This window comes from Myotis nattereri (genome assembly GCF_964212035.1).
Source record: "Myotis nattereri genome assembly, chromosome: 13".
Taxonomy (NCBI): Eukaryota; Metazoa; Chordata; class Mammalia; order Chiroptera; family Vespertilionidae; genus Myotis; species Myotis nattereri.
Window position 1 is genome coordinate 4,773,479 of NC_138088.1, and position 15,685 is coordinate 4,789,163.

At 37.2% G+C, this 15,685-nt stretch overlaps 1 protein-coding gene across 4 annotated transcripts in view; it reads left to right on the plus strand.

Moving 5' to 3' along the window:
* MAPK8 (mitogen-activated protein kinase 8) overlaps positions 1-15,685 on the plus strand; it is a 105,322-nt gene that overhangs the window by 58,151 nt on the left and 31,486 nt on the right. For all 4 annotated transcript variants that reach the window (XM_081104832.1, XM_081104833.1, XM_081104831.1 and 1 more), the window contains exons 3-5: positions 3,259-3,388; positions 8,652-8,710; positions 8,800-8,938. In XM_081104832.1, the coding sequence (XP_080960958.1) occupies positions 3,259-3,388; positions 8,652-8,710; positions 8,800-8,938 (328 nt within the window). The remainder of the gene's footprint in view (positions 1-3,258; positions 3,389-8,651; positions 8,711-8,799; positions 8,939-15,685) is intronic.

Consider the following 15,685-nt stretch of genomic DNA (forward strand, 5'->3'; position numbering starts at 1 on the left):
GCATCATCCTATGAACCAGGAGGTTGCAGTTTGATTCTCAATTCGATTCCCTGTTGGGGCACATGCCAGGGTTGCAGGCTCGATCCCCAGTAGGGGGCATGCAGGAGGAAGCCGATCATTGATGTTTCTATTTCTCTTTCTCTCTCCCTTCCTCTATGAAATCAATAAAAACATTTTTTTTAAATCAGAGCAATTATAGTAAGACTAGAGGCCCTGTGCACCGGTGGATTCCCTTGGCCTGGCCTGTGCCCTCTTGCAGTTTGGGACCCCTCAAGGGATGTTGGAGAACCGGTTTTGGCCCGATCCCCACAGGCCAGGCCGAAGGACCGCAACGGTGCACAAATCTAAGCACCAGGCCTCTAGTATGCATATAGGATCTTTGGTTAATCTCTTCCTGCCCTCCCCTCTCCCCCTTTCCCTCTGAGATTTATCAGTCTGTTCCATGTTTCCAAGGCCTTTACGTGGAGCATATGCCCCCTGGTGGTCAGTGTGCATCATAGCAAATTGTCGAATGGTTGCTTAGGCTTTTATATATATATAGAAGAAATTAAAGTTAACAAGTTTATGTAATGGGAACACTAACATTTATTCTCTTCTGTATTCTTGAAGTAATATATAATATCAAAAACTAGAAGTTGGGTCATTTTATAAAGCATTTATGGCTGGCTGGTTGTCATTCTAACCAGCTACATTTAACCAACTACAAATTAAAAATAAGGAAAATGGTGTGATAAAGTCAACCTGGGAAGTATGCTGAAAGGCAGCCTTTGGTTCAGAATCTAGCTCTATGATTTAATAGCTTTGGGACTCATGGCAAATTAATACTTATAAGCCTGTTTTCTCTCCTAATTTATTAAATTAGAGTTGTGAGGATTGTATTCTTTATAAATTAGTTAATATTGTTGGAAAATATAGTAATGTTTCTGTACCTTCACTTATCCTTTGGTAGCTGTATTTTGAAATTTGTGGACCACTGTTTTGAAAAAATTGCCTTCGAAGGGACCTTAAGCCAACTTAGCCCCGTCCTAGCAATAAATATCTTCAAATTTTTGCTTCTTTAATAAAAGATTACTATGAAACAAACATATTAAATAAATTTTAACTCACTGTTGTGTTACTATCAGAATCAACTGAAGAACTTAATTTTTTTAAAGGCATTCTTTTGGGCCCCAGTTGGGTCTGGATTGGGACCCCACGGCCCCAGGTGTTTCTGATTTGTACACATTTACTCGGCAGCAATTAGAAGTCTCATTTCCCTGGATATAAAATAGTACAACCTGCTCAGGTATTTTTGAACTTTAGAGAGTTTGAAATATTATTTTGATTTAGCAGATAAAAATGAATGAGAATGAATTTACTGGTTAATTTTTTTTCCTGAGCAAAATAATATAAAAGATTACATTTATTTTATCTTCAGGAGTGTAAAGGTCTAATTATTCAAACAGTTTTTATTATGAAACCAAACTCTGAAGGTGTCTGCAGAGTTGGCTTTTTTCCTCTGTTTAAATAGGCAGTCTAAGAGGACTAGAAAAGATAAACTCTGTTCAGTGTTTCTGATGAAATAGAAAGAGTGCAAACAAATGAGGCTTTAATTTGGCAAAATATAGTGCAGTGTTAGCCTTGAATGAACAGTTTCCCAATTACTTCACTCTGCTCCTGGGGAGTGTTCTTTCTCCTTTGTGAGCTGTTGGTGTGCTGCCAGAAGCTACCGTTATAACTGTGTTACAGTCTGATTTAGGTTTACAAGACATTGGCGCCTTCTCAGAAGACTCCGTTTCTGAAATAGTCAAAATTTCTAAACATGTTGCATGACCTCTAATGTTCAGGTTTTTTTTTTTAATTTAGGAGGGATATATCTGTAAATATGACACTTTCTAAGTAAAGACGGTAATACTTATGTATATTTTGGTATGTGCATGTATATACAGGGTGGTGCAAAAGTAGGTTCACAATTGTGAGTACACAAAACATGGAGTTTACTCTTGTATTATTTATTAATTACTGTGATTATTTTCCCTACAAACAACTGTAAGCCTACTTTTGCCCTACTATATATATATATATGTATATGTGTGTGTATATATATATATGTATATGTATATGTGTGTATATATATATATATATAGGTATAGTATATATAGAATGTACAGATGTGTTTCTTTATGCAGTACCAATTTTTAATGCATATATTTCTGCAATATTTTTCCAATATATTTGATATGGTATGAGAGCTGTAAAACGAATTCAGGTTTCCAGTTAGGTGAGAGCCATTGTCATCGGGAGTGTGCTGACTTTCAAATATCGCATAAGCAGAAACAGTCATTTTTAGTTTATTAGGTGGCCCAATGTGAAGGATATAACTTCATGTTTTAGTCTTCTAGCCTTATCTTAACTTTTTAACTCTCTGACTTAACTTGGGCAAACCTCTGGCCTTATAGCAGGCAGTGGTAAATCCAAATGACTTTAAAGTTTCTTTTAATTATAATATTCTATAATTTTAAGATATGTTCTTTTATTTGTGCTTGTGTTTCTCTTACCTGTAATATGCGTCAGATGCCATTTGGTCACGGGAGAGGAAGTTATGAAGAGTAATGAGTATGATGTTCTATTTCCCAGTATTTTAGGTGGTTCATTAACAATTATGAAGCAGCTTCTGATGGCCTGAAATCTGGAATCCATCATTATAACACCTTGATTTTTAATTCCCCCTCTAAAACAAATTTTAAGGTTTACTTTTCATATAATAGATACCTCTATATGTCCCTTCCTCTTCCTGTATTTATTTTGTATTCAAGAGGATGGAAGTGATGCACTTACGTAGAATTCTTCAGAAAATATTTTGAGTAGAATTTATGACCATGTGTATTCTTTGTTTTCTTTCCCTGGGGGAGGTGCAGGAGGAGTGTTCATTTAGGCTTTAAGCTGTCTTTTGAACCTGAACACTTAGTAAACATTTGTGCATGGAGTGCCCGTTTGTTTTATAGGTGAATCTCGGAGGAGCCCAGTGAACGAGCAGAGTCTGTCTTCACAGCCAGTCAGTGGTCTCTCGAGTCTGTTTGCATTGGAAGAAGCAGTTAGTGCTGTACATTGTTTGGAATGTGTTGCAGTATAAATAGAAGAAACATGGTGATCATCAGAGACTGGAAACTGGTCCAATTGCATTTATCTTTGGAGAACATGAGGCATCTGAATGCATGTTTTAGAAAATCAGTTTTGCAGATTTTTTATTACATTTTTGTTTTTTAATTTCTATTACAGTGCAGCTTATGATGCCATTCTTGAAAGAAATGTTGCCATCAAGAAGCTAAGCCGGCCATTTCAGAATCAAACCCATGCTAAGCGAGCTTACAGAGAGCTGGTTCTTATGAAATGTGTTAATCACAAAAATGTAAGTGGGACATTTTAGAAAGTTTCTTAAGTGTAGATGAAATAAAGATTTGTTCATGAATGTATGAATATCAAAAACTTCTAAAATAGTAGATGTTTTGAATTGTTCTTCTGGATTGAAGCATTGTTAAAAAGGTTTATATTTCACCCTGGCCAGTGTGGCTCAGTTGGTTGGAGTGTCATCCCAATCAGGGCACATACCCAGGTTGTAGGTTCGATACCTGGTCAGCCGCATGTTCGGAGAAGCAGCCTATTGAAGTTTCTCTTTCTCCCTCTCTAGCTCTAAAATCAATAAAAAATAAATAAATAAAATGATAAATATATTTAAAGAAATAGAAGGTGTATATATCTATAGTGTGAATTTTTTCTCAACTTAACTATATTAAAAGAAAAACAGCTTCTGAAATTCAGATTGTGTACTTTTCTGACACGAGCAAAAGGACTTTGAAAGAGGCAGGTGTTTTCGAAGGACTCTATTTAGGCTTCATCCCCTCTTCGCTTTAGTTTGTGTCAGCTGCCAGGTCAGGGAACGTTCTGTTGCACATGGACACTGGAGCTTTGTCTACTGACACTGGGTGTAGCCTCAGACCATTGCCCCATCCACTGTCTTCTCTGTAGGTAATGCCATTCTCACTGGTCACCTCATGGTTAGGCTAGCCAGTGAGCAGAAAAACATTCCAATTCTATTTCCTAATGATTATAAGGACTTAAACACAACTTTCACTCATGTTGAGAACAAATAGTTACACTTTTTAAAGCTTACATTAAGCATACTGATATTTTATAATTATTTTAATAGAGTGATGTCTCCATGTTGAGAGGAAATAAACTGGGATTGAATTGTGCAAGGAACATTTTTATGAATGACTAAACCTAAAGTACCTGACCGGAGATGTTTTGTGGTGTTTCTCTGAAGGAGTTTATAAAATGTAGTCAGCTCAGCACATTCTGGTTGCAGACAACACAGTTTACTCCATTTTAAGAGTTAACTGTGTGCAAGCCTCTGTGTCACCAAGGGGAAGTTTCATGGAAGTTAAAATTTAGGCTCCTTATTTGGGGGTTTACAGTGTTAATTTGAAGACAAAACAAATGCATGAGGAGTTAAAGACCTAACAATAAATTTTAACTGTCAAAGTTTAATAGAAGTTTAATTGTGAAATCATGTGGATGAAAAATAAGCAAATGCTGAGATTTCAGGAGAGGAAATTGCTGAGCCTTAAGGAAATGGAAAGGCTTTGGGGAAGAGTGAACCTAGATAATCTCTATATATAAAAGCCTAATATGCAAATTGTCCCTGCAGAAGTTCGATTGGGAGACCGTTTGCTCGCTATGACATGTGCTGACCACCAGGGCGCGGTGCAGAATGAAGGGAGGCCCCAGCCAGCAGCCAGAAGGCCCCAATCGGTCCTGATCGCTGGCCAGGCCTAGGGACCCTACCCGTGCACGAATTTCATGCACCAGGCCTCTAGTTCTTAAATAATGGGTGAAAATTGGATTGTTGGAGGAAGTGGACCTCCCAGAGAGGAAAATTAGCATTTAAGAAAAGGCACAGAGATGAAGATTAGGTCAGTGATAGGGAAGTTGTGTCAGCCAGTCTTGTTCTAGGTGGGAGCCAGGCATATTGCTGGTGGCCTCCTGCACTCAGAGCTGCTTGTGCCCCTGGTAGCCTGTTTCCTGACGGAGGTGGTGTCATTGCCTTAGGTTTGTATTGAGGAGATGGCCGGCTTCTCCTTCCCTTGAGCCTGGCAACTGCACAGAAAGATGGCTCTGTCAACTAAAGGAAAGGCATGCAAAGTTGGTTGCACATGGTTAATCCTGTAGTGGGGGTAGCGCAGATCCGTCCATGCAGTAACCTTGCCACCTAGAACAGTGCTGCCACAGAGGAGGTGCTGAACGTATTTGTTCAGTGAACAAATGTTAAGTAAAGATAAGGAGTCCTGGCCAGGTCGTTCGGTTAGAGTGTTGTCCCGTACACTGGAAGGTTGCAGGTTCAATTCCCAGTCAGGGCACGAATGGGAGGCAACTAATCGATATTTCTTTCTCACATAGATGTTTCTCTCTCTTCCCTTACTCTCTCTCTAAAGAAAAAAAAAAAAACCAATAAAAACATATCCTCAGGTGAGGATTTAAAAAAAGTAAATAAAAGGAAACAGGAATGGTAATGGAATTTTTTTACTCTGTGATGGGTGGATGTTTTGCCTTTTCAACATTTTCATGTTCTGCACAAATCATCTCTTTATTGTTCTCAACCTCTCTGGCTTTCCCGAGTCACTTCTTTAGTTTTTTTATGGTTTGTTTTTAGTGTGGTAAAATACATATAACATGAAACCTAGCATCTTACCCATTTTTAAGTGGTATTAACTACATTCATGTGATTATGCATTTCCCACTCTTTTCATAGATGGTTTTGAGTTTCTTTTTTTTTTTTTTTTAGAATTGAGTTTCTTTTTCACTTATCTTTGAACACACTTTTACCTAGAGCACAGCACTGCATGCCTGGATGCACCCTCCAAGAGGAATGGGCATGTCATTTTCTCTTCACTGTGGACATCATACTCCCCTGTGCGGAAGCCACTCACCACGTAACTTACATTGGCTACACAAGTTACTCTTTATTACAGGCCTGCTAACACATCACATCTCCTGTTTTTTACTTTCCTTTTTTTCTGTGGTTTTTTTTGTTTGTTTGTTTGTTTGTTTTCGGAGAATAAGTCTAGTAGTTTCTGTTTGTCCCTATTAAATTTCCCCTGTGAAATCTGGCTCTGCCTGGACTGCGGGGCTTGCTTGCTTTGTTCGGACTTTTACTTGGCTTTGTGTCCCCATTCTGCTCAGGAGGCCTTCCTGGTCCCTGGTTAATTCATTAGCAGCCTTGGGTCTGCTGAGAAAATTACATGTCTAACTAAAAATCACCTAGCTCTCCCCAATTCTTTATCTTATCTACATGGGAATTATTATTTGGGACATTTTTTTTTAAATGCCTTTATTAATTCTTCATATAATATATCAAGATGCATTTCTCTGATTTACTACTGTTTTCCTTTGTTACTGTGTTTTTAGTCACAAAAAAAGATAAAGTTTCTCAATGAATTTCACCTGCTCCTGCTCCAGTTACTTCCCTCACAGTAGTCATATGCCACACACTCCATCAGTCCTTGACTTTGTTTGGCTGTCTAGTTTATGATTGATATAATCTCCCTTTTGAAAAATCAGAGAACTGTTTCAGTCCTTTTTTGTAACATCGTCACTGAGATACAGTTTATATAGCATACTATGCATCCATTTAATCTGAATAAGTCAGTGGTTTTTAGTTTACTCACTGATGTGTGTGACTTTTCCTTACCTCAAAAAGAAACCGTATGTCCTATGGCTCTCATTTCCCCATTTCCACCCCCTCAGCTCTGAACAAACACTGGTCCCCTTTCTGTCTCTGTGTTCCTTTCATCTTTAACACCTCTCGTCCACTCTAGGATTTCCCAGATCTCAGTAAGAGCAGTGTTAGTATTTGTCCAGGTCTCCAAGTGTGCAGTTCACCTGGTTAGGAGCCTTGAGTTCATTTAGAGCAGCTAAATGTTTCCTATCAGCACCTCCCCCTATCATAAATATGCTTTACCCTTTCTGGTTTGAAAATTTTCTGAATTTATTTACTGAACAAATATTTTAATGCCTTCATTAAGCAAAGCTTTATGCTGAGATGAATAACATAGATTCTGCCCTAATAATAATAAGTTTATGCCTAGAAGAACATTCTTGCCCCTAAGTATAATTGTCAGCAAACATTTTTAAAATGTATGCCAGGTGTCTTTTTCTGTGCCAGGCCTATCAAGGGAATAAGGCTCAGCTCTTTCTAACAAGGATCCTGGTGTGGCTGGGACAAGGCTGTTGTGAAAATAAGACTACACAACAGTGTGTTAAGTGCCATAATAACATGTAGGACACTATGGGGACAAAGTAGAGAGAAAATCCAGCTCTCTCAAGGACAAGGGCTTGTCAGACTCTACAAAAAGAGGTCTATCTTGAAGGTAACAAAGTTCAGTAGGTAAATGACAAGCATATGAAGCAGTATGTTTAAAGGCATTTAAAGTTTTTAAAATGGTTACTTTAGTATGGCCAAAGTATCAAGTTAGGGAACCTAGTGTTAGTCATTATATGAATTATGATATTAGAGTCCTCGGCCTGTGTAGTAGCACAAAGAATGAAAAGGAAGTTGAAGTTCAGACTGACAATGCAATGGATAACATTGTTCAAACTATTTATTACAGTGCAAATATTGAAAAACGAGGAAAACAAAATCACTCTGAGTCTTCTATTGTAAAAGAGAAGGCACTCTGGAAAAGTACAGAGTTTGAGTACAAATAACGAGTTCAATTTTATATTTGTGAGACTTCCTTGTGAAGTTGCAATGTATATCTGAGACTCATGAGCTAAGCAAGGACTCTTAGTTCATATTTGGAAATTACCCACATAGAGATGTTTGGAGAAAATGCCATAGGTAATGTCACTCTGGGAAAGGTACAGATAGAGAAAAGAGGCGGATAGAAGAACAGTGGGAAAGAAGCCTGCCGGTAGACAGGCCAGTGGAATATGCTGGGACTGAGTGTAGCTGGGAAGGTGCAGAATTCTGAAAAACTTGGGGGCAAAGGCTGAGATTATATAGAGGTTCTGAGTTGGCTATAAACGAACATGAGAGATTTCAGATTTGCCTTAAATTCATGTTGAGGATTGTATAGCATAGTGTTCGTTTTGGAATGCATTATGTGGAGGTCTTCTGTTATAATTTTTTAAAGACTTGTTTTTTCAAGAAAGTTTTCAGCTCATAGCAAAATTGAGTGGAAGGTACAAAAATTTTCCATATAGCTCCTGCTCCCGCCCCTCCCCCCCCCCTCAGCTTCCCCCATTATCAGCATCGCCACCAGAGTGGTACAGTTGTTACAAGCAGTGAACCTACACTGACACATCCATATCACCCAAAAAAAGCCCGTAGCTTACATTGGGGTTCACTCTTGGTGTTACACATTCTGTGGGTTTGGACAGATGTATAATGACATGTGTCCACCTTTATTGTATCACACAGTATTTTCACTGCCCTGAAGTTCCTCTGTGTTCTGGTTCCCTCTCTATCCCCAGCCCCTGGCCGTAAAGTTTCAATTACACAAAAGAAAAGAAATTACTTGAGCTTAGAAAATAAGATTTAGAAAATTTTAAACTGGATTTTTTTAACCCATGTAGCAATTTCTAATTTTTTAATCTCTCTGCTTTTGCTGCAGATAATTGGCCTTTTGAATGTTTTCACACCACAGAAATCACTAGAAGAATTTCAAGATGTGTAAGTATGATAATTAAAATTTTATGTTAGTGCCTTATTCTTAGATTGTTGCTGTACACTTTAGCTGTCATCTTTTTTCACCCATGAAGTTACATAGTCATGGAGCTCATGGATGCAAATCTTTGCCAAGTGATTCAGATGGAACTAGATCATGAAAGAATGTCCTACCTTCTCTATCAGATGCTGTGTGGAATCAAGCACCTTCACTCTGCTGGAATTATTCATCGGGTTAGTAGAAACTACTATCATCATAATCTGTTTTTATCCATTGAGGTGAAATTCATGTAACATAAGAATAATCATCTTAAAGTGTACAATTCAGTGACATTTAGTACATTCACAAAACGTGAAGCCACCATCCATATCAATTGCTCCAAAAGAAAACCTCATACCCATGAAGTAGTCACTCCTCATTCCCTCTTTCCCAGCCCCAGGCATCATACCAGTCTGCTTTCTGTGACGATACACTTACCTCTTCTGGATTTTATATGCTTGGAATCGTACAATGATGTGACCTTTATGTCCAGCTTCTTTGACTTAGCATAACGTTTTCAAGGTTATCCATGTTGTAGTATGTATCAGTAGTTCATTCTTTTTTATGACTAATATTCTGTTTTATGTATTTACCACATTTTGTTCATGGGTAAACATTTGGGTTATTTCTAAGTTTTAGCTTTGTGGATAACACTGCTATGGACATTCATGTACAAGTATTTATTTGAGTTCTTGTTTTCAATTCTACCTAGGAGTGGAATTGCTGAGTCATATGGTAAACCTATATTTAACTTTCTAAGGAACCACCAAACTGTATTCCATAGTGGCTACACCATTTTACATTCCTAGTAACAATTTATGGCTGAGAATCCAATTTCTTTAAATCTTTGCCAATGTTTACTGATTTTTTTATTCTAACCCTCCTAGTGCGTATGAACTGGTATTTTATTGTGGTTTTATTTGCATTTCCCTAATGACTAATGATGTTGAGTATCTTTATATGTGCTTGTTGGCCATGTGCATACCTTTGTGGGAGGAATTTCTAGTCAAGTCCTTGGCCCATTTTTTAATTAGGTTGTTTTGCTTTTTATTATTGAGTTGTAGGGGTTCTTTATATATTTCAGATACTCGACCCTTATCAGATATGTGATTTGTAAATATTTTCTCCCATTTTATATGTTGTCTTTTCACTTTCTTGATATCCTTTGACAAAAGTTTTTAATTTTCATGAAATTCAGTTTATTTTGTCTTTCATTGTGTGTTCTTTTGGTGTTGTATATAGGAATCCATTGTCAAATGCAAAATCATTAATATTTACACTTAGGTTTTCTTCTCAGAGTTGTATAGTTTTAGCTCTTATGTTTAGGTCTTTGAACCATTTTGAGTTGATTTTTATATATTAAATGTATAATATGCTTGTGGAAATCCAGTTGTTCCAGCACTTGATTTAAGGGATTATTGTTTCCCAGTTGAATGGTCTTGGCCCCCTTGTTGAAGATTGACCATATATTGTTTTATCTGGACTCTTAGTGCTCTTCCATTGATCTATGTGTCTCTGTCCTTGTACCAGTACCACATTATTTTGATCGCTGTAACTTTGTAGTAAGTTTTAAAATGGGAAAGTGGGAATCCTTTAACTTTATTCTTTTTTTTTTCAACATCATTTTGACTATTCAGAACCCCTTGTGATTTTGTATGAATTTGAGTATCAGCTTTTCCATTTCTGCAGGAAAGGCTATTGGAATTTTAATAAGGATTTCACTGAATCTAAAGATTGGGTGATTTTGCCGTCTTAGCTGTATTTAATATTCCAGCTCGTAAACACAGGGTGTCTTTTCTTTTACTTAGATTATATTAGTCGTAGTTGGGCTCCATAACCAAATACTATAGACCGGATGGCTTAAACAGCAGAAATTTGTTTTCTCACAGTTTTGGAGGCTAGAAGTCCATGCATGACCAGCAAATTCAGTTTTTGGTGATACCTCTCTTCCTGGCTTGTGCCAAAGAGGGGGTGTTGGGGGGCATGTGCACAAGCTCTGGTATTTTTTACAAAGCCACTAGTTATTTTGGATTAGAGCCCCATCTTTATGACCTCATTTAAAAACTTAATTACCTTCATACGGGACCTATATCCAGATACAGCCACACAGGGGTTACGGCTTCCACATGTGAATTTGGGGTTGGGGAGACACAGTTCAGTCTATAACAGTGATGGCGAACCTATGGCACACGTGTCAGGTGACACGCGAACTCATTTTTTTGGTTGATTTTTCTTTGTTAAATGGCATTTAAATATATAAAATAAATATCAAAAATATAAGGCTTTGTTTTACTATGGTTGCAAATACCAAAAAATTTCTCTATGTGACACGGCACCAGAGTTAAGTTAGGGTTTTTCCAAATGCTGGCACGCCGAGCTCAGAAGGTTCGCGGTCACTGGCCTATAACATAGTTCTTCGTAAATCTCAGCAATGTTTTACAGTTTTCGGTGTGCAAGTCTTTCACCTCGTTAGTTAAATTTTTCTCTAGGTATTTTTTATTTTGGAAGCTAGTATAAATGAAATTATTTTCTTAGTTTTTAATTTGTTCATTGCTAGTGTATAGAAACACAGCTGGTCTTTGTGTATTGATGTAGCTTTGCTTAATTCATTCAAATATAGTGGAGATTTTTTATTTTATTTTTTTACAATTTTCTATTTGTAAGATCATCTCATTTGCACAATTGTTTGACTTCTTTCTTTCCGATTTGTTTTGGTTGGGTTTTTTGTTGTGTTTTGTTGTTTGTTTGTTGTTGGGGTTTTTTTGTTTGTTTTGTTGTTGTTGTTTTTTGCCTAGTTGCTCTGGCTAAGGCTTCTAACAAAATGTTGAATGGAAGTGGCAAAGTGGGAATCTGTGCCCTGTTCTTGATCTTAGGAGTATGATATTAGCTGTGGGGTCTTCATAAATGCCCTTGATCTCTTTAAAGAAGTTCCATTTTGCATTGGAATTATATGCAAATTGTATGGCCAGAGGGTACAGATCCACAAGACTGCCTTCACTTCAGGTCAACTGGCTACAAACTTGTGGTCCCTAAAACTATTCTGTTTTAATAATTCACTAGAGGGACTCAGCTCCAAACAGCACTGTACTTAGGATTACAGTGTTATTATAGTAAAAGCATACAAATTTGAACCAATCAAAGGAGGTGATGCATTGGGCATAATCTGAGAGAGGTCCAAACATGGAGATTTCAGCCAGTCATTCTCTCCTCAAAGTTTAAAAGTACAGAGTATTTGCTGGCTAGGAAAGCTCACCCAAGTCTGTGGTATCCAGAGTTTTCCTGGCTGCTCAATCACATACTGCCTTCCTGGTGGCGGACCTTTAGTCTCCACTTTCCTAAGGTTTACACTAATACCTTTAGTCTCACATTGTTAGACTTCCTGTGGCCAAAACCCCAGGCAAACAAAGACACTGCTGTCAGGACATTCAGGGGCTAGAGGTTACCTATCACTGAGGGCCAAAGCCAGACCTCTCTTTACATTAAGATTAATTTTTTACCACATACCTTTTACTCCAAGTTTAAGTGCTTTTATTATGAAAAGATGTTGGATTTTGTTAAATGCATTTCTGCATCAATTGAAGTGATCATGTTTGGCTTTCCTTGAATCAATGTGATATATTAAATTGATTCATTTTGTACATTGAACACTTGCATTCCTGGGATCAAATCCCACTTTAATCATAATGTATAAACCTTTTAATATGCTCTTGGGATTATTTTGCTGAGAATTTTTACATCTGTTCATAAGTGATGCTGCTTTGTAGATTTATTTTTTAATGATGTCTGTCAGAATTTGGTATCAAGGTAATGCTGGCCTCAGAATGAGTTGGAAACTGTTCTTTCCTCATCTGTTTTTTGAAAGAGTTTAAGAAGGATTGATGTTAATTCTTAATTAAATGATTGGTAGAATTTCCTTTTTTTGAGATTTGCATTATTGATTCGCTCTCTTTACTTGTTATGGGTATGTTCAGGTTTTGTGTTTCTTGAGTCAGTTGTGGTAATATTGTGTATTTTTAGGAACTTCTTTTTTTCATCTAAATGATCTAATTTGTTGGTGTACACTTGCTCATAGTTTTTCTTTTATAATCCTTTTGTGTCTGTAAAGTTGGTAGTAATGTCCCCATTTTAATTTATAATTTTAGTTAATTGCACCTTTTTTTTTTTCATTGTCTAGGTAAAGGTTTATCAATGTTGTTGCTCTTTTTTAAAGAACCAACTTCTGAGCCCTGACTGGTAGCTTGGTTGGTTAGAGTGTCATCCCAGTACACCAAGTTTGTGGGTTTGATCACAGGTCAGGGCACACACAAGCAGCAGCCAAATCCTGGCCGGGCCTCTAAGTGGTTAGAGCTTTGGCCCTCAGACCAAAGGATCTTGGGTTCAATTCCCGATGAAGAGTACATACCACGGTTGCAGGCTCGATCCTCAGCCCCAGCAGGGTCATGTGCAAGAGGCAAATAATCGATGTGTCTCTCACATCGATGTTTCTCTCTCTCTCTCTCTTAACCCCATTTCTTCTTCCCCTCCACGCTCTCTAAAAAACTCAATGGAAAAAATATCCTCAGGTAAGGCTTTAAAGAAAAAGAAGTAACCAAGTGGAATGACAAAAATTGATGTTTCTCTCTCTCTTGCTTTTTCTCTCAAATCAATAAATTTTTTAAAAATTTAAAGAACCAACTTCTGGTTTTGTTGATTTTCTTTATTGTTTTTTTGGTCTCTACTTTGTTAATCTCTGTTTTTTTCTTTATTATTTTCTGTCATGTTCTTGCTTTCAGATTAGTTTGCTCTTCTCTTCTGCTTTCTTAAGGTGCAATATTAGGTTATTGATTGGAATTTTTTATGTAGAAGTGAACAGCACTTATTGAGCACTCATTGTGTACAGAACACAATACCAACTGTAATGCCATTTTCCATGGAGCTCACCTACGGTCATGTCACAACAGGCCAGACTGGACCTGAGAGCTTGCCAAAACAGCCCTGCTCTCGGGTCCAGCTTGACTGTGTTGTGGCATGACTGTGAGGTGAGTTCCATGCATTTTTTTTTTTTAATGTGAGTGTTAACAGTTATAAAATGTCCCCTGAGCTCTACTTATTAGGTATTCCCTAAATTTTGGTATGTTGTATTTTCATTCATCTCAAAGTATAACTAATCTTCTTTTAATTCTCACAAACTGTTGTTTTATTTCCACAAATGTGTGAATTTTACACTTTTTCTTGATTTCTAGCTTCATTCCATTGTGATCAGAGAAGACACTTTGTATGACTTCAGTGTGTGTTTTTTTAATATTGAGGTTTATTCTGTCACCTAAAATATAGTCTAGCCTGAAGAATAGCTTGTTGCATATGCACTTGAGAAAAATATATATTCTGCTGTTTTGAAGAGAGTTATTTTATAATGTCTGTTATGTCTAGTTGGCTTATAGTGTTGTTCCCACCCTTATTTTCTTATTGATCTTCTAATTTTTTTGCCCATTAATGAGAGTAAGGCATAGAACTCTACACCTGTTATTGTGTAACTATTTCTCCCTTCAATCATGTCAGTTTTTAAAAATATATTTTTATTAATTTCAGAGAGGATGGGAGAGGGAGGGAGGGATAGAAACATATTGATGAGAGAGAATCATCCATCATCTCCCTCCTGCATGTCCCCTTCTGGGGATCGAGCCCACAACCTGGGTATGTGCCTTTGACTGGAATCAAACCTGGGACCCTTCAGTCTGCAGGCCGACGATCTATCCACTGAGCCAAACCAACCAAGGGCAATCATGTCAGTTTTGCTTCATGTATTTGGGGGCTTTGTTAGGTATGTATACATATATTCTTGATGGATTGATCCTTTTATCAATGAGTATTGTCCTCTTTTGCCCCATGGAACATTTTTGACTTATAGTCTGTTTTGTTTGATATTAGAATAGCTATCTTTTGATTTCTGTTTGAATGAAATATAGGATTTTTCCATCCTTTCACTTTCAGTCCATTTGTACCTTTGAAACTAAAGGGAATCTCTGTAGATAGCCTGCAGTAGGCACATCTTTCTTTTATGCCTTCTGCCCTTCTCTGGCTTGTAGTTGGAGAGTTTTCTGTATCTACATGTAAAGTAATTGCTGATAAGGAAGAAGTTACTTTGGCCACTGTACTGTTTGTTGTCATAAGTCATATCTTTTTGTTCCTCATATTTTTTTATTACTGCCTTTTTGTGTGTTTAAGTACATTTTTTGCTGTGTATCTTTTTTTCTCTGTTCCTTTTCTTTATATTTTCAGTCTTAAAGGTTACCATAGGCATTACAATTTAACCTCTTCCATTTATAACAATCTATTTTGAATTATTACCACTGTAACTTCTGTAGTATACAAAAACTCTGCTTCTATGCAGCCTTCCTTTTCCCTTTATATTGTTGTCACAAATTACGTATTTATAGACTGTGTGCCCATCAAGATAAATTTGTTCATACTGTTTATGCATTTGTCTTTTAAATAATATTGCGGGGGAAGTATAGCTGGCCTTTTTATGTATCTATGTAGTTACCTTTACCAGTATTCTTTTTTTTAAAATATTTTATTGGTTTTTTACAGAGAGGAAGGGAAAGGGATAGAGAGTTAGAAATATTGATGAGAGAGAAACATCGATCAGCTGCCTCCTGCACACTCCCCACTGGGGATGTGCCCGTAACCAAGGTACATGCCCTTGACTGGAATCGAACCTGGGACCCTTCAGTCCGCAGGCCGACACTCTATCCACTGTGCCAAATTGGTTAGGGCCCTTTACCAGTATTCTTTATCTCTTCATTTGACTTCAAGTAACTGTTTGTTGTTCTTTTATTTCTACTTGAAGGACTATTTAGTACTTTTTTTTTTTTTAATCCCCAGTCAAGGAGTGTGGATATTTTTTCCATTGATTCTGAGAGGGGAAGAGAGTGGGGAGGGAGAGAGTGAACCATATATGT